This window comes from Prinia subflava, chromosome 17, assembly GCF_021018805.1.
Source record: "Prinia subflava isolate CZ2003 ecotype Zambia chromosome 17, Cam_Psub_1.2, whole genome shotgun sequence".
Classification (NCBI taxonomy): domain Eukaryota; kingdom Metazoa; phylum Chordata; class Aves; order Passeriformes; family Cisticolidae; genus Prinia; species Prinia subflava.
The window spans coordinates 14,929,660-14,946,276 of NC_086263.1; the positions used below are offsets into that span (position 1 = coordinate 14,929,660).

At 64.2% G+C, this 16,617-nt stretch overlaps 2 protein-coding genes across 3 annotated transcripts; one reads left to right on the forward strand and one right to left on the reverse strand.

Annotated features, from left to right (window-relative positions):
* Positions 1 to 9: 9 nt before the first annotated feature.
* CHTF18 (chromosome transmission fidelity factor 18) lies at positions 10 to 12,102 on the reverse strand. 2 transcript variants are annotated; one of them, XM_063414326.1, is made up of 22 exons: positions 11,878 to 12,102; positions 11,620 to 11,772; positions 11,377 to 11,503; positions 11,122 to 11,296; positions 10,425 to 10,514; positions 10,274 to 10,326; positions 9,927 to 10,068; positions 9,168 to 9,380; positions 8,958 to 9,055; positions 7,722 to 7,845; positions 7,471 to 7,589; positions 6,775 to 6,868; positions 6,162 to 6,260; positions 5,408 to 5,538; positions 4,675 to 4,837; positions 4,366 to 4,590; positions 4,134 to 4,283; positions 3,631 to 3,761; positions 2,488 to 2,620; positions 1,649 to 1,750; positions 928 to 985; positions 10 to 281 (listed from the first exon to the last, which is right to left on the reverse strand). In XM_063414326.1, the coding sequence occupies exons 1-22, from the start codon at positions 12,029 to 12,031 to the stop codon at positions 145 to 147; spliced, it is 2,871 nt and encodes a 956-aa protein (XP_063270396.1). In that variant the 5' UTR covers positions 12,032 to 12,102; the 3' UTR covers positions 10 to 144. The 2 variants fall into 2 exon arrangements, with proteins under 2 accessions (XP_063270396.1, XP_063270395.1); XM_063414325.1 differs by having other exon boundaries at positions 10 to 284.
* Positions 12,103 to 12,250: 148 nt separating this feature from the next.
* Positions 12,251 to 16,578, forward strand: RPUSD1 (RNA pseudouridine synthase domain containing 1). The gene is made up of 6 exons (XM_063414228.1): positions 12,251 to 12,595; positions 12,983 to 13,174; positions 13,266 to 13,389; positions 13,867 to 13,969; positions 14,052 to 14,153; positions 14,309 to 16,578. The coding sequence occupies exons 2-6, from the start codon at positions 12,993 to 12,995 to the stop codon at positions 14,719 to 14,721; spliced, it is 924 nt and encodes a 307-aa protein (XP_063270298.1). The 5' UTR covers positions 12,251 to 12,595; positions 12,983 to 12,992; the 3' UTR covers positions 14,722 to 16,578.
* Positions 16,579 to 16,617: the final 39 nt, after the last annotated feature.

The window sequence follows — 16,617 nt, forward strand, 5'->3', positions numbered from 1 at the left end:
CTCCTGCCTTTTTTTAGACACATTTTATTTCTTTTTTTTATAAACAAAATAAGAGGCTAATAAAAAACGCTGCACCAACACCACGGCAGGGGTCAGGAAGCCAAAACCAAACCCCAGCTGCTGCTGCAGCTCCAGCACTCCCTGCTAGAGCAGGTCCCTGATGTAGAGGTTCCTCCTGACAGCGTTGGAGAAGCCCTCGTTGAAGCGGAACCAGACGTGGCTCCTGCCCACGGCCCTGCCCAGCTGCAGCTCCAGCGACTCCTCCTTGGACACCTGAGGGGCTGCTGGGGAAAATCCACGCTCAAAACAGGCAGGAAACCTTCAAATGAACCTTTGGGGCTGGACAGGGGGTTTGGGGAGGGTGGGAAGGGCACAGAGGATGCTCCCACATCGCCTCCAACACCCAAAATTCCCTCTGGGTGGGGGCAGGATCCCTGGATTTGCCCACAAGAACTCCCTGTGGGCTGGGGCAGGGGCTGGCTGTCCCTGCTGCTGTCCCTGGGGACGGGGCTGAGGGACAGGAGCCCCTCTGGTGCTGCCATTGGGAATGGGGAGGGCACCCAGGGCCACCCTGTCCTTGTGCCACCCACCTGGGGCTGGAGCCACCCTGTCCCTGTGCCACCCACCCAGTTCTGAGGCCACCCCGTGTCCCTGTGCCACCCACCCAGCTCTGAGGCCACCCCTGTCCCTGTGTCACCCACCCAGTTCTGAGGCCACCCCGTGTCCCTGTGCCACCCACCCAGTTCTGAGGCCACCCCTGTCCCTGTGTCACCCACCCAGTTCTGAGGCCACCCCCTGTCCCTGTGTCACCCACCCAGTTCTGAGGCCACCCCGTGTCCCTGTGCCACCCACCCAGTTCTGAGGCCACCCCTGTCCCTGTGTCACCCACCCAGCTCTGAGGCCACCCCCTGTCCCTGTGTCACCCACCCGGGGCCGTGGGCGCCTCTTTGCGCTGCAGTGGCCTCCCGAAAAAATCCACCTCGGGCTGTGGGGAGCAAAAAGCAGGAGTGGAGCAGGCTCTGGAGCAGCTGCAGCTCCAGCTGCTGCTCAGAGAGGGACAGAAGCAGAGCAGGAGCGTCCCTGGGCAGGGCTCAACCTCCCCCAGGCAGAGCAGGAGCCAAATGCAAATCCTGCAGGAAGGGCCAAATGCAAATCCTGCAGGAAGGGCCAAATGCAAATCCTGCAGCAAGGGCCGGCCTGGGAATGCAAACAGCATCCAAATTTGGGGAAAAGATAAGATTTGGTGGGGTTTTACAGCCAGGAAAGGGCTGGGAGCTGGGCCCTGGAGAGGGGCAGTGCCAGGGAATGATCCCAGCTCCTCTTGGAGCCCAGGGTGGGATCTTTCCAAGCAGCTTTTCCAAGCTGCTTTCCCACTGAGCCCAAATTCAGCTGTTTCAGCCCAAATTCCCACAGCTCTTCCCTCCCCCAGGGCTGAAAACTTCCTGGGACACATCCAGAAAGTCACCCAGATCCATTCACCCCAACCCCAGCGATGCCTTTGCAGCACACAGAGCTGAGCTGGGCTATTAAAGGAAACTAAAAAATCTAATTCCCGTGGAGCCAGGGCGTGCCTGGCAGCCCAGGAAGGAGCTGGTGGGAGCTGGGGCGGGAATTGGGGTGGGAATTGGGACAGGAATGGAGCCCTGACCTTGTCCTGCACCGCTGCTCTCCTCACGAGGTGCTCCAGGTGCTGCTGGTGGTTGGGGGTCTCTGTGTCCCCTCGCTGGTCCCCAGGGCCACTCCCGGGATCCTGTGGGGAGGACAGACCCGATCCAGGCTCCCCCTGAGCTCCAGGGCTGGGTTCTGAGCCCCTGTCACCCCCTGTGCCCCATCCCAGCCAGCCCTGCCACCCAGCTGGGATTGGGATATCCCAGGGGTTTTCCATCATTTTCCACCTGGTGGGGCCAGCCCCAGCCGGAGCCGCTTTTGCTGGGATTTCACATCCACACCAGGTAAACAAGGAGCCTCCAGAGGTGCTCTTGCAGCTTCTCTTTACCCCACACATCCCCCAGGAGCCCTGCTCCTGCTCCAGGGGCTCCCAGGGATTCATTATCCCGCTGCCACCAGGGCAGGGCAGGCACTGGCTACACCTGGGATGTTCCTCCACCTTTTCCACCCTTTCCCATCTTTTCCTGCCTCCAGGAGAGTGGGCAGAGCCGCTCTGCTCCTCCTGGGGGCTTTGGGACCTCTGGAAGTGCAGCAGGCAGGGAAGGGGAGGCAGGAAGGGTTCACCTCCCTCAGACAGGCACAAACAGCAGCCAGAAACCCCCACCTAAAATTCCCACTCCTCCCTGGAGCGTGGAAGGGTTCAAAGCCTGAACTCCCCCCAGGATTCCTGCAAAAAGCCGGAATTCTGAGCCTGCAGCCCAGCCCAGCTGTGCAGGAACAGCTGCGGGGTTAATCCTGGATTTCACTGGCGCGGCTGCTTTGGGAAAAGCCCATCCCTGTGGATTTCCTGCACAGCCCCAGCCCCTGGGGAAGCCCCACCTGGCGCAGGTGCCGTGCCTCCGCCCTCCTCATCTTCTCCAGCTCGATCTCCCTGGCAATGAGCTGCTTGGCCTGGTAGCTGAGCTGCCTGCGGGCCGGCAGCGCCGGGAAGCGGCACACGGCCTCCACGTTCCTGCAGGGAAAAAACAGGGAATCAACCCCAATCAATCCCAAAAATCACCCAGCCCCAGCCTCCCATCATTCCAGCCATGCTGCTTCAGTTTCCCCCCGTGGGGACCTGTGGGAAGGGGAATGCAGGAGGGATTAGAGGGGTTTAATCCTGGCTTGAAAGCAAAAAGAGGAGATTGCAGCGGGTCAGTGCTGAACAGATTGCCCTGAAAAGCCACAGGCAGGGCAGCAGCACGGCCTCCAGAGCCACCCTGGAGCCCCCCAGGACAGGTTTAATGGAAGCCAGCCAGGAACAGGGATTTGGGATCAGCACAGCAGCTGGATCTTCACAGGGCTGGAGCACCAGGCCTGGAGTTGGGCCTGTTTCAGTATCCCCAGCACCGAGGAGCCACCAGTCCCTCTGCCAGCGCTGAATATTTCATATTTATCCACCATTTATCCACTATTTAATCACTACTTATCCACTATTTATTCCCTGTTATAGACCCTAAAACAAAAGGAGCAAAGCCCCGAGTCAGGCGGCTCTGCAGTCATTCAGAAATCAGCTGTCTTTACAAAGATTTAAAGAAATAAACCCCGGGTTCTGCTGTTGGCCAGAGATGCTGGGACACAGCTGCCAGGTGCCACAGGGACGTGCCCAGGTGGGTCAGCCCTGTCCTGCCACCAGCCCCTGCTGCTGGCAGCCCACGGGAGCTGCTCCCTCCCCTTCCATCCCATCAAAGCCCACCCTGCTCAGCCTCAGCCCCAGGGAGTGAGGGGCAGCTGGATCACACTGGGGATGGAGCAAAGGCAAAAGTCCCAACTCCTTCCTGAGAATCATCACAGAATCCTGGGTTGGGAGGGATCTTAAAATCATCCACCTCCCACTGGCTCTAATTCCCATCCAACCTGGCCTTGGCCACTTCCAGGGATCCAGGGGCAGCCACAGCTTCTCTGGGAATTCTATCCCAGACCCTCCCCACGCTCCCAGGGAGGGTTTTGACCCCCACTCCCCTCCCCAGCCCCGGCACTCACGGATCCAGCTTGAAGACGTACTGGCCCTCGGGCAGGCGCTCCTGCAGGTAGGTGAGGTTGTAGGTGAGCATGGTGCTGATGAGCTCAGCCAGCTGCTGCTTCTCCTTCAGGCTGTACAGCTGCGTGTTCACCTGGCAGGACAGCACAGCCCTTGGTTTGTTTCTGGGTTTCTGGGTTTGTTTCTGGGTGAGGCAGGACCCAGACCGAGTTTAGCTCCCTCTCAGGGACACACGTCCCTCCCAGAGCAGGGACAGAGCCTCTCCTGGGTGGGGGTTACCCTGAGAGCTCCCCAAAGCCCAGCTCAGCCAAGCCCAGCCCAGGTGGGGCCCAGGAGCCCTGCAAAGAGTTGGGCACCTCAACTCCCTGCCCCCAGCTTCCCTCCAGCTGTGACACCAAACCCGTGCCGGATTTGGGACAGAAACCCAGGACAGCTCCTCAGGGCAGGGTTTGCAGAGGGGAGGCAGCAGCCAGGCAGGGCTGCAGCAGGCCCAGGGGACACTCACGGGCCGCAGTTTGGGGGCGATGATGTCCAGCAGCAGGCACAGCACCTCCAGCACCAGCGCCTGCTGTCCCGCGCGGCCGCGCGCGCCCGGCGCCATCCCCGACACCACCGACAGCACCACGTTCTGCATCTGGCTCAGCTTGGCCGCGGCCTGGGGACACAGCAGGGACACTGAGGCAGGCGTCCCTGCGGGGCAGGGCCGTGCCAGGCTGGGGCAGCCCCGCTGCTCTTGCCTCGGGCTGGCTGCTGGGGTAGGCCAGGCGCGGGATGGAGGTGGCGGCGAAGAGCAGGTGGAAGGCCACGGGCAGGAAGGGCAGGTAGCGCAGCAGCTGGAAGCTCTGCCCGTGCAGCACGGCCCGGCCCAGCAGGTCGGAGAAGCTCAGCCACTCCAGGGCCAGGCACACGGAGCCCAGGCTGGAATCCCGCACCTTCATCCGCAGGAAGTTCTCAAAGAGGCCCTGGAAGAGTGGGAGCACACGGATCACACCTCGCTGCCATCACAGCCTCCCGCCCAGCCCGGCTCCAGCCCCGCCTGCTCTCACCTGGGCCAGCTTCTCCTGCTCCCCCGAGGAGATGGAGAGGTGCAGGATGTGGTGGAAGCGGTGGGAGGAGGAATTGAAGCCCCCTGAGCCCCCAGGCTGGGCCAGGTCCTCGTCCCCCAGCAGGAGCTGGGCTGGCAGTGAGGGGTCCATTCCTATCCTGTGCCTGGGGGAGCCCAGAGGGGAGAGCTGAGGGTTTCCCCTGCTGGAGGGGCCAGCAGGGAATATCTGGATCCCTGGAAACTGGACTGGAGGCAATGAATGCCAAGGCTGAATTATAGGGAGCAAAGTGGAGGGGTAACAAAGCATCTGGAATGGCTTTAAACTGAGAGAGGAAAGGTTTAGAAGGAATATTGGGAAGGAATATCCCCTGGGAAGGGGGGCTGGGCCTGGCACAGGTCTCAGAGCAGCTGTGGCTGCCCCTGGATCCCTGGAAGTGTCCCAGGCCAGGCTGGACAGGGCTTGGAGCAGCCTGGCACAGTGGGAGGTGTCCCTGCCATGGCAGGGGTGGCACTGGGTGGGCTTTGAGGTCCCTTCCAACCCATCCCAGGATTCTGTGATGGCCACAAATCCCCTCAGGAAGCTGCCTCCAGGACCTTGCAGGAATCACAGAACGTTGCTCCAAATCCCCTCCAGCCCCCTGGAACACTTCCAGGGACAGGGCAGCCTCAGCCTCTCTGGGAAATGGGAATTCCCCCCCTCCAAGCACCCAACAGATCTCAGAGCCTCCTCCCACCTCTGGGGCCTGGGCAGCTGGAAGATCTCCTGCCAGACGGAGAAGAGCCCCTTGTTCTGGTCCTTCAGGCCGATCCTCATGGTCTGCACCATCTGCACACTCAGGTCCCTCTGCCCCCGGCCGTGCAGGAACTGCAGCAGGAGCGAGGCCATGGAGGGGACAGGGACCCCGAAACCCCCGGGGAAAGCTGCACAGGGCCACCCCCCCTTCCTGCACATGTAGGGGCCATGCTTCAGGGACCTGCCTGGAAGGGACTTCTGTCCCCTCTGTCTCCGTGGGAGACAGCAGCTGCAGTGGGAGCGTGTCCCCAGAGCCATGCCCATGTCCTGACAGCCTTCCCTGCGTCCCCAGGGCCATCTCCATGTCCCCAGACCAATCCCAATGTCCCCAGGGCCCTCTCAGTGTCCCCAGAGCCATGCCCATGTCCTGACAGCCTTCCCTATGTACCCAGGGCTATCCCCAGGTCCCTGGGGCCATTCTAGTGTCCCCAGGGCCATCCCCATGTCTCCAGAGCTATTCCAGAGTCCCCAGGGTCCTCTCAGTGTCCCCAGACCCATCCCTACATCCCCAGGCCCCTCTCAGTGTCTCCAGAGCTATCCCTGTGTCCCCAGGACCCTCCCAGTGTCCCCAGGGCCATCCCAGTGTCCCCAGAGCCACTCCAGTGTCCCCAGAGCCCTCCCAGTGTCCCCAGGGCCATCCCAGTGTCCCCAGAGCCACTCCAGTGTCCCCAGGGCCACCCCGGTGTCCCCAGCACCTGCAGGGTGTTGATGCAGGAGCGGATGTCGTTGTCGGTTTTCTCGCAGAGCGCCAGCAGCGCGCCCGTGTCCGCGCGCATCCCCTGGCGGAGCGCGATCTGCGGGGACAGCCAGGGGACAGCCAGGCTCAGGGGACAGCCAGGCCCAGGGGACAGCCAGGCTCAGGGGAGGGGACAGCCAGGCTCAGGGGACAGCCAGGCTCAGGGGACAGCCAGGCTGAGGGGACAGCCAGGTTCAGGGGACAGCCAGACCCCGGGGAGGGGACAGCCAGGCTCAGGGGAGGGGACAGCCAGACCCCAGGGGACAGCCAGACCCCAGGGGACAGCCAGACCCCAGGGGACAGCCAGACCCCGGGGACAGCCAGGGGACAGCCAGGCTCAGGGGACAGCCAGGCCCAGGGGACTGCCAGCACCCCCCAGGGGACAGCCAGGCTCAGGGGACAGCCAGGCTCAGGGGACAGCCAGCCCCCAGGGACAGCCAGGCCCAGGGGACAGCCAGGCCCAGGGGAAGGGACAGCCAGCCCCGGGGAGGGGACAGTCAGCCCCTGAGGAGGGGACAGCCAGCCCCGGGGAGGGGACAGCCAGCCCCGGGGAGGGGACAGCCAGCCCGTACCTCGCTGAGGCGCTGTGCCAGGCGCGAGGGCGCGGTGCGGGGGAAGCTGAGCAGGAAGGATTGCTGCCGCAGCGGGCGCAGCGCGGGCACAAACCTGGGAGGGGAACACAAAACACTGAGAGAGCCCAGCAGGGAATCCCTGCTCCTCCTGCGATTATTTAGGTTGGAAAGAACTCCCAGAGCATTGAGTGCCCCCAGCACTGCCATGAAATGATGTCCCCAAGTGCCACATCCACTTAAACCCCCTCAGGGATGGGATGGGGACTCCACTGCCCTGAGCAGCCTGGAGCAATCAATGCTTGACTGTCCTTTCCCTTTCCAGGAAGGAATTTTCCCAAATATCCCATCTAAACCTCCCCTGGCCCAGCCTGGGGCTGTTCCCTCTCCTCCTGTCCCTGTTCCCTGGAGCAGAGCCCGACACCCCCGGCTGTCCCCTCCTGTCAGGAGCTGTGCAGAGCCAGAAATTCCCCCTGCTCCCCCTTTTCTCCAGGCTGAGCCCCTTCCCCAGCTCCCTCAGGAATTCTCCAGCCCCTTCCCATCTCCACTCCCTTCCCTGGCCACACTCCAGCCCCTCCACGTGTCCTGAGGGGCACAAACCCACCCCAGGACTGGAGCAGCTGCACTCAGCCCCCGCAGCAGCCATCTCCTCTCAGGGGCAGGCTCTGTGTCCCTGTCCCCCGGGCAGGTGACACTCACTGGTCGTTGCAGATGCAGATGATGGGCCGGAGCAGGAGCCCGCCCTGGCGCCGCCGCCCGCCCGCCCCGGCCTCGCCCTCCTTCCTCTGGATGATGGCCAGCAGGACATTGATGGAGGCCTGGGGGAAACGAGGGCGGCAGGGATGGATCCGTGCCCGTGGGACAGCTCAGGGGTCACCTTTGAGGGGCTGGCACCCAGGGGTGGGGGGCTGGCACCCAGGGGTGGGGGGCTGGCACCCGGGGGTGCTCACCGCGGGCGCGCCGTCGATCTCGTCGATGATGAGGCAGTTGGGGCTCTCGTGGGAGCCCAGCACTGACCTCATCTGCGTGGCGGCCTCGATGCGGGCCCGGAACACCTCGGGGCTGCGGTCATCGCTGCAGGGGACACGGGGACAGGGGGTGACCTCAGGCATGGGACATCAGCCCGGGACAGCGTCACCTCCAGAACAGCGTCACCTCCACAGCACCACTGCCTCCAGCATCACCCTTAGGACACTGTCACCTCCAGCGTCACCTCCAGAACAACATCATCACCTCCAGAACAGCATCATCACCTCCAGAACATCATCATCACCTCCAGAACAACATCATCACCTCCAGAACATCATCATCACCTCCAGCATCACCTCCAGAACAGCATCATCACCTCCAGCATCACCTCCAGCATCACCTCCAGAACAACATCATCACCTCCAGAACAGCATCATCACATCCAGAACAACATCATCACCTCCAGAACAGCATCATCACCTCCAGAACAACATCATCACCTCCAGAACATCATCATCACCTCCAGCATCACCTCCAGAACAGCATCATCACCTCCAGCATCACCTCCAGCATCACCTCCAGAACAACATCATCACCTCCAGAACAGCATCATCACATCCAGAACAACATCATCACCTCCAGAACAGCATCATCACCTCCAGAACAACATCATCACCTCCAGAACAGCATCATCACCTCCAGAACAGCATCATCACCTCCAGCATCACCTCCAGCATCACCTCCAGAACAACATCATCACCTCCAGCATCACCTCCAGAACAACATCATCACCTCCAGCATCACCCCCAGGACATCTCCACCTCTGGGTCACCCTCATTCCCAGGACACCATCACCTCCAGAACTGCATCACTTCCAGCACCACCCCCAGGCCACCATCATCTCCAGCATCACCTCTCCCACAGAAACACCTGCCCCTGTTTGTGGGTAGGGCACGGGCTCACCTGGCACCCGGGGGCTCACCTGGCACCCAGGGCTCACCTGGCACCCAGGGCTCACCTGGCACCCAAGGCTCACCTGGCACCCAGGGCTCACCTGGCACCCAAGGCTCACCTGGCACCCGGGGCTCACCTGGCACCCAGGGGCTCACCTGGCACCCAAGGCTCACCTGGCACCCGGGGCTCACCTGGCACCCAGGGCTCACCTGGCACCCAAGGCTCACCTGGCACCCGGGGCTCACCTGGCACTAGGGGCTCACCTGGCGTTCATCTCCACGGCGTTGTACCCCGCGTGCCTGGCGATGACGTGGGCCAGCGTGGTCTTGCCCAGGCCAGGGGGGCCACAGAGCAGGGCCACCTGTGGCACAGAGGGGACATCACCCCTGGAGGCCTTGCTCCACGGAGGGGACAACGCTGCCCCTGGGCTGGTGGCAGCACAGGGAGCCTGGGCCACGTCCCCTCGTGCTCACCTTGTACTTGGGTCTCTTGTGCTGGTCCAGCTCGGCGTCCAGGATCTCCTCAGTGAGCTGCACTTTGCTCTTCCACTTGCTGGGCTGTTCCTTGGCGTGGCTGAGCGGGGGCTGAGCCGCGGGGCCGGGCCTGGCCCTCCTGGCAGCCCTGTCCTTGCCGAACACCACCGTGTCCCACAGCTTGAGCCACTTGAGCAGGCAGCGGTTGGTGTACTGAGGGGACAGGGAACGCCCATGGCACCCGGGGGAGCCCAGCTGAGGGCACAGGAACGCTCTCCTTCGTGGAGGAGGCTGCCCAGGGCTCCAGCTGGCAGCTCCCTGGGACAAGGTGGGAGCGTTGCCCTCCCCAGCTCAGCCCCCGTCCCTCAGGGAAGCCCTGCCTCAGCCACATCGGGCCCATCCCTGCTGGCCCTGCCCTGTCTCAGCTCAGCTCAGCACTTCTCAGCCCCCCCAGCATGTCTAACTCCCTACTGAACTCCTAACACTCCCCAAAAAATCCAAAATACCAACAACTCCTGGCTAAAACCCTCCCTAACTTTTTTTGTCTTGTTTTGGTCACATTCCATAGTTTCTTTTGCCAGAACATCCCCAGCCTCCCATGAGAACCTGCCATGCCAAGCTCCCTCTGGACTGCTCCCAGGCAGGGCCAGCACGGACACAGCCCCCAGCCGGTGCTTCCCAAGGCAATTCCCGATCCCCTGGCACTCAGGAATGCTGAACCCCCCCTCCCCAAGCTCCCCCCTCGTCCCAGCACCTCACATCATCACTGAGCAGCTCCATGTAGCGCCGGGGAGTGAACTTGTCCACCCAGAGGCAGTGGGATGAGGATTCCTCCTCGGCTGCTGGAGCCGTGTCCGTGCTGGGCTCCGGGCTCTCAGCGCTGGCCTCGCTCCCCAGGCAGCTGCAGGACGGAAAAAATTTATCCCAACCCATCCCAGGAGCCAGGGCAAGGCTGGGAATTCCCCCCAGACTCCCCAAGCTGGGGGTGACGAGGGCAAAAAGGCTCCTCTGTTTGGCTCCCCAAAATCTGATCCTGAAAGAGCAACTGGGAGGCAAATCCGGCAGCGTGGCAGGGAGTGGGGAGGGATTTCACCCCAAAATCTCACCTGTTTATGATCTCTGTCAGCTGCTGGGAGGCCTCCAGAACCTGCCTGCGACGCTGGGGCACAGAGAGCACAGAGAGAGGTCAGAGACTCCCCCGTCCATGGCTGGGGACAGGAATTCGGGGTGGCAGGGAAGGTGTGGGGGATGTGTTACCTCCTCATACACCTGCTCCTTCAGGTAGGAGAAGGGCACCCCCAGCAGGTGCAGCGGCCTGCGAGCGTTCCAGCCCAGGGGATCCGGGAGCTGTGGGGACAGGGACACTGAGGCACCTGCAGGGCACAGGGCAGCACAGGCCACCTGCAGCCCCCGCTCCCCTGCAGCCCTGCTCACCTGCAGCCCCCGCTCCCCTGCAGCCCTGCTCACCTGCAGCCCCTGCTCACCTGCAGCCCTGCTCACCTGCAGCCCCTGCTCACCTGCAGCCCCTGCTCACCTGCAGCCCCCGCTCACCTGCAGCCCCCGCTCACCTGCAGCCCCTGCTCACCTGCAGCCCCTGCTCACCTGCAGCCCCTGCTCACCTGCAGCCCTGCTCACCTGCAGCCCCTGCAGCCCTGCTCACCTGCAGCCCCTGCTCCCCTGCAGCCCCTGCTCCCCTGCAGCCTCGCTCACCTGCAGCCTCGCTCACCTGCAGCCCCTGCTCACCTGCAGCCCCTGCTCCTCTCTGCAGCCCCTGCTCCTCTGCAGCCCCTGCTCCCCTGCAGCCCCTGCTCCCCTGCAGCCCCTGCTCCCCTGCAGCCCTGCTCACCTGCAGCCTCGCTCACCTGCAGCCTCGCTCACCTGCAGCCCCTGCTCCCCTGCAGCCCCTGCAGCCCCTGCTCCCCTGCAGCCCTGCTCCCCTGCAGCCCCTGCTCACCTGCAGCCCCGCCCCGCAGGGATCCTCCCGCAGCACCAGGAAGACCCTGGTGCCCTGGGTGGATGTCACATTGATGTAATCCTCCAGGACGGGCGCTCTCCTCAGCACCCTCCTCTTTTCCAGGGGTGGTGTGGTCTGCAGGGGGATCATCCCACTCATCTCCAGGTGGTTCGAGCTGCAAAACCCCAAATCCCTTCAGCAGGGGAAGGGCCCTTTCCCTCTCTGCTGTTACAAAAGGGGTTCAGGGTGGCCGACCTGGTGTTGTGGGGAGCCAGGGGCGCCTCTGGGCCACCATCCCAGGGGACATCGGTGGCCGGCTCATGCTCCGCACCGAAATCGAGCTTCTTCACCGCCTCCAGGCGCTGCCGCTTCGCCCTCGGGGCTGCAGCGGGGCAGAGCATCGCTGACGGGCGGGTACCGGGGGAGGCTGCAGCCCCCGGCACCGCCCGGCCCGCGGGACAGGGCTCAGCAGCACGCGGGGAACCGGGGCAAACCTACTGCGGGACTCCGGTGCCGGCGGGGACACGGCGGGGACACAGTCCCGGTCCCTCTCCTCGGCGCTGGTGGCCCCGGGGGGCTCGGGCTCCTCCGGCCGCTGCCTCTTGGCCCGGAACTGGGAGGTTTTCGGGCCGGCGGGTGGGGATGGATCATCTGCAAGAGCGGTCAGGCCGCGGTGCCGGTCACCGGAGGGGACCCGCGGCGGGCGCGCACAGCACGGTCCCGCCCGCTCCCCGACTCCCGTTAGTCACGGCGCACCTCCCAGCTCGGCCAGCACCTCCAGCTCGGCGGCGAAGCGCTCGTAGAAGCCGTCCTCGGCCACATCCTCGGCCACATCCTCGGCCACATCCTCGGGCACATCCTCGGGCACATCCTCCGCCCAATCCTCCGGCACATCCTCGGCTCCCGCCATGGGCGCGCCCGCCCCGCCGCCGCCGCCCCGCGCCCGCCGCGCTTCCGCCCGCGCGCCCGAGGAGCCGCCGCTGATTGGGCGCGGCGCGCGGGGGCGTGGCCGGGGCCGGGGGCAGGGCCGGCCGTGAGTGGGCGTGGAGCGCGCGGGCGGGGGCGGGGCCGGCGCTGATTGGACGCGATGCGAGCGCTGGCGGGAGGCGCTGCGGGAGTGGGCGGGGCGGGGGCGGGGCCGGGGCCGGGGGCGCTGCGCGGGTCCGCTCGGCCCGGCCCGGGTCCTGTCCGGGGTCCTCCCCGCCGTGCGTGTCCCCGCCCCGCGTCCCTGTCCCCTCCCCTCCGTCCCGTGCCCTCCGATCGCGGCCGGGCCGCACGGGGCGCGGCGCTGGGCCATGGCCGCCGGCGGGATGGGCAGAGCCGGCGCGGCGCGGCTGCGGGGCCCACAGGCGTGACAGCGGGGCGGGCATGGCCAGCGGTCCCGGCGGGTGTGTGACAGCGGCGTGGCGGCGGCTGGAGCGCTGCGGCAGCACCCGCACCGCCGTGGGAGCTGCGTCCGCACGGGGAGGCAGCGGTGAGGCCGGGGCACGGGCGGGTGGCAGCGGTGTGACCGGGGCACGGGCGGGTGGCAGCGGTGTGACCGGGGCACGGGCGGGTGGCAGCGGTGTGACCGGGGCACGGGCGGGTGGCAGCGGTGAGGCCGGGGCACGGGCGGGTGGCAGCGGTGCTGCGGGTGGCACTGGTGCCTCGGCAGCGCCGGTGCATCTCCGCTCCGATCCCTGCGGTACCGCACCTCCAGGCCCTGCGCCCTGCCCGGCCCGGCTGTCCGGGCTGCTGTGCCCATCCCGGGGTGCCCATCCCGGGGTGCCCATCCCGGGGTGCCCATCCCGGGGTGCCCATCCCGCAGCTGGCCGTTCCTCCCGCCCCTCTCATCTCCGTTCCACCTCTCTCCCCCCCGCAGGGCGCTGGCCATGGAGCCGGGCACCATCGACAACCTGTCCATCCTGTACCAGAGCTCCGACTTCATCGTGGTCAACAAGCACTGGGACCTGCGCATCGACAGCAAGATGTGGTACGAGACGCTGACGCTGCAGAGCCAGCTCAAGCACCGCTTCCCCGAGCTGGCCGACCCCGACACCTACTACGGCTTCAGGTGAGCGCCTGGGTGTGAGCCTGGCTCTGTCCCCGGCTGGGGACGCTCCTGAGACCCCCAGCATCCTCCTTTACCCCCGTGCCCTCCCCAGGTTCTGCCACCAGCTGGATTTCTCCACCAGCGGGGCCCTGTGTGTGGCACTCAACAAAGCGGCGGCGGGGAGTGCCTACAAGTGCTTCAAGGAGCGCCTGGTGACCAAAGCCTACCTGGCCCTGGTGAGCCCTCCCTGCCGCCTCCTGCCCCGGCCTTCTGGTGCTCCTGAGCACCTCTGCCCTGAGGGAAGGCTGAGGGAGATGGGGATGTTCAGCTGGAGAAGAGAAAGACTCAGAGTTGGAGCTAAGAGAACGGGAGAGGGATTTGGACAAGGATACGGAGGGACAGGACACAGGGAATGGCTTCCCGCTGCCAGAGGGTGGGGTTAGGTGGGATATTAGAAAGGAATTCTGGCACAGGGTGCCCAGAGAAGCTGTGGCTGCCCCTGGATCCCTGGAAGTGTCCAAGGCCAGCTTGGATGGGGCTGGGAACAACCTGGGATAGTGGAAGGTGTCCCTGCCCTCGACAAGGAGCTGGGCTGGGGGAAATGGGTGGGCTTTAAGGTCCTTCCAGCCCCACCCTCGCTGTGGTCCATGACTCCTGCCATGGGGGTGGGCAGGAGCAGGTGGCAGGGCTGAGTTGCCGCGTTGTGCCCGCAGGTGAGGGGCCACGTGAGGCAGGGCCGGATGACGATCAGCTACGCCATCGGCAAGAACACCACGGAGGGCATGACCCACATGATGTGCATCGAGGGGACAGAGGGTGAGCAGCCCCAGCCCCTGCTCTGCCCACAGCCCCAGGGGCGCGCTGGGGCGTCACAAACCCCCTCTGGATCTCCTTGCAGGCTGTGAGAATCCCAAGCCGTGCCAGACGGAGCTGGTGGTGCTGGAACACGGATCCTACAGCGGAGACCCCGTCACCAAAGTGCTGCTGCAGCCGCTGACAGGTGGGGACAGGGGCAGCTCTGAGGTGGAGCAGAGCCTGGAGGGGAATCTGAGAACTACCACGCTCAGGGGGACAAACGCCATTAGGCCTATTGTCACTGTGCCCTGAAGGAGGGGCACAGCAATTCCCCATCCCCAATTCCCGCTCTCCCCCCAGGGAGGACTCACCAGCTCCGGGTCCACTGCAGCGCCATCGGCCACCCCATCGTGGGGGACTTCACCTACAGCCAGCGGCAGGACAGCAGCCCCTACAGGATGATGCTGCACGCCCACTACCTGCGCATCCCCACCGGCAAGGAGCTGATCGAGGTGTGCGCGCCCGACCCCTTCGTCACCGCCATGGACAGCAAGTGGGTGCCCCAGCACGTCACCCTGCGCCTGGAGGACGTCATCCAGGAGCTCAAGGACAAGGGCGCGCACAAGGAGGAGGAGGAGGAGGAGGAGGAGGAGGAGGAGGAGAGGCAGGAAGCTGCCGGAGAGGAGGAAGCGGGGAGTGAGGGCAGGAGGGAGGAGACGGAGGAGCAGCGGGCGCGGTGCGAGCAGTGGTTGGCCGAGTGGGCTCTGGAGTGAGCCTGAGCACGTCCCTGCATTTCCTGCTCCACCCTTGTCCCAGCGGGTCCCCACGGAGCCCAGCGCTGCCTCCACGCCTGCACTCCCCGTACGGCTTCCCTCGCTCCTGGGGCTGGCACCAGGTGGATTTTAGGAGCGGTTGAGGTGGGGTTCTTTTGGAATGTGCATCATCCACCTGGCCACGGGATGTCCCTTTCCCAGTCCTGGGCCTCAGCAGCAGAGTCAGTGTCACATTCCAGCTTAGAGTGACCCCAATGCTTTTCCATCCCTGTCCTGGGGCTCGGGCACAGCTGGACACTGCCTTGGCCACGGACATTCCCACAAGCTCTCCGTGCTTGGATGCAGAATTGCAGCTCCAGTGTCCGTGTCCCCTGTTCCCTCACTGCAGCTGCTGTGTCCTGGGGGAGACTGGGGGCTGGAGCACATTCTGGGGACACTGAGAGTCCCCCAGTCCCGGGGGAAACTGGACTGGGCGTGGAAAGGTCCCTGCTCCTCACCCCCTTCCTCCCTTAGGAGGTTTTTAAAGGTTTGGTGAAGGTGAAGGAGTTGATACCAATGGATTTTAAACTTTTTTCAATTTTCTAGGGAGAGAATCTAGTCTTTTAGGGTTTGTAAAATACGGGTGGTCTCAGGAATGAGGTATTTTTAATACTTCTGTGGTCGGACAGCCAGCAGCCCAAAGCTTTTCTAATGGATTTTATTATTCTTCTACTAGCACTGCCTTTCCTGCTTGTATCCCTGCTGAGACAGGTCAGAGGCTTCGAGTCCCTTTGTGCTCACCCACGTGAGGAGGGATCAGTGAGGGTCCCATGGGGTGGCTCCTGCCTGGCAGCTTTCCAGAGGGACCTGCAGGCAGGTCCTGCAGCTTGGAAAGCTCTGGAGCAGCAGGAAAAGGATAAAGCTGAGAGAAAGGCTGAGAAGTGCTGGGAGGAGCAGGCAGGAGCTCAGCTTTGACAGATGCCAAGAAATTTCCTTGGAAGTGCCCTTGCTTTGCTGGTCATCCTGCTTTGCTTTCCCCTTCCCTGCTCATCCTCTGCAGCCCCTGGAGGACGTTTGGACATGAGGAGAACAGGACAGCTGGGGGGGACAGAGGGGCTGGAGCCCCATCCCAGGGCTTTCGAGGGCCACATCAGCACGTGCCCAGAGTTGTCACCAGCCCCATCCCGTGTAAAATGCACCTGATGGGTTCACACAGCTGATACTCCCACCCTGAGGGGGAATAATAACAAATCACAGCCCTCTCCTTGTGGATAAACACGGGAAAAGAATCCTGGAAATCCCCAAAATCCCCGAGGGATGGGCTGGGTGGAATTGGCTCACCTGTCCCGTGTGTCCCTTCCTCTTGTGGCTCGGTGCCACCACCACAGGGTGGGAGTGGCCTGAGGTGCCACGGTGGGCTCTGGGCTGGTGCCAGGGGGCTCGGGGGATGCTGGAGGAGCAGGAGCCCCTTGTCCTTCCTGTCCTGCCCATCCCACCTGCCGGGAGCAGAACGAGCACAGCAAACGTGTTTGCCAAAGATGCAAGCGTGACGCGCACAGGAGGTGACAGCAGAGACCCGCCCGCCCCAGGGACACTCACCCTGCCCGCGGTGGGGACACGGGGACACGCGGGGGGACACACGAGGAGCCCCCACACCCCAGCCCAGCCTCTGCTGCCTCTCCCCAGCGCCACAGACGGAAAGGAATTCTCCTTACCCTGCACAGGGAGATCTCCAGGGCCGTGTCCCCGTCCTGTCCCCTCCTGCCCGCGGCACCGGGGCTCCTCTCGTGTCCCGGGCTTGTGGCGTGGCTGTGATGTCGTGTGCACTCCGCAGTTGCAGTTTTGGTGTATTTGCTGTATTAAACGTGTCTGCCCTTCGCTCTCGGCTCTCTGCATCCATCCCGCGCTCCCGGGGAC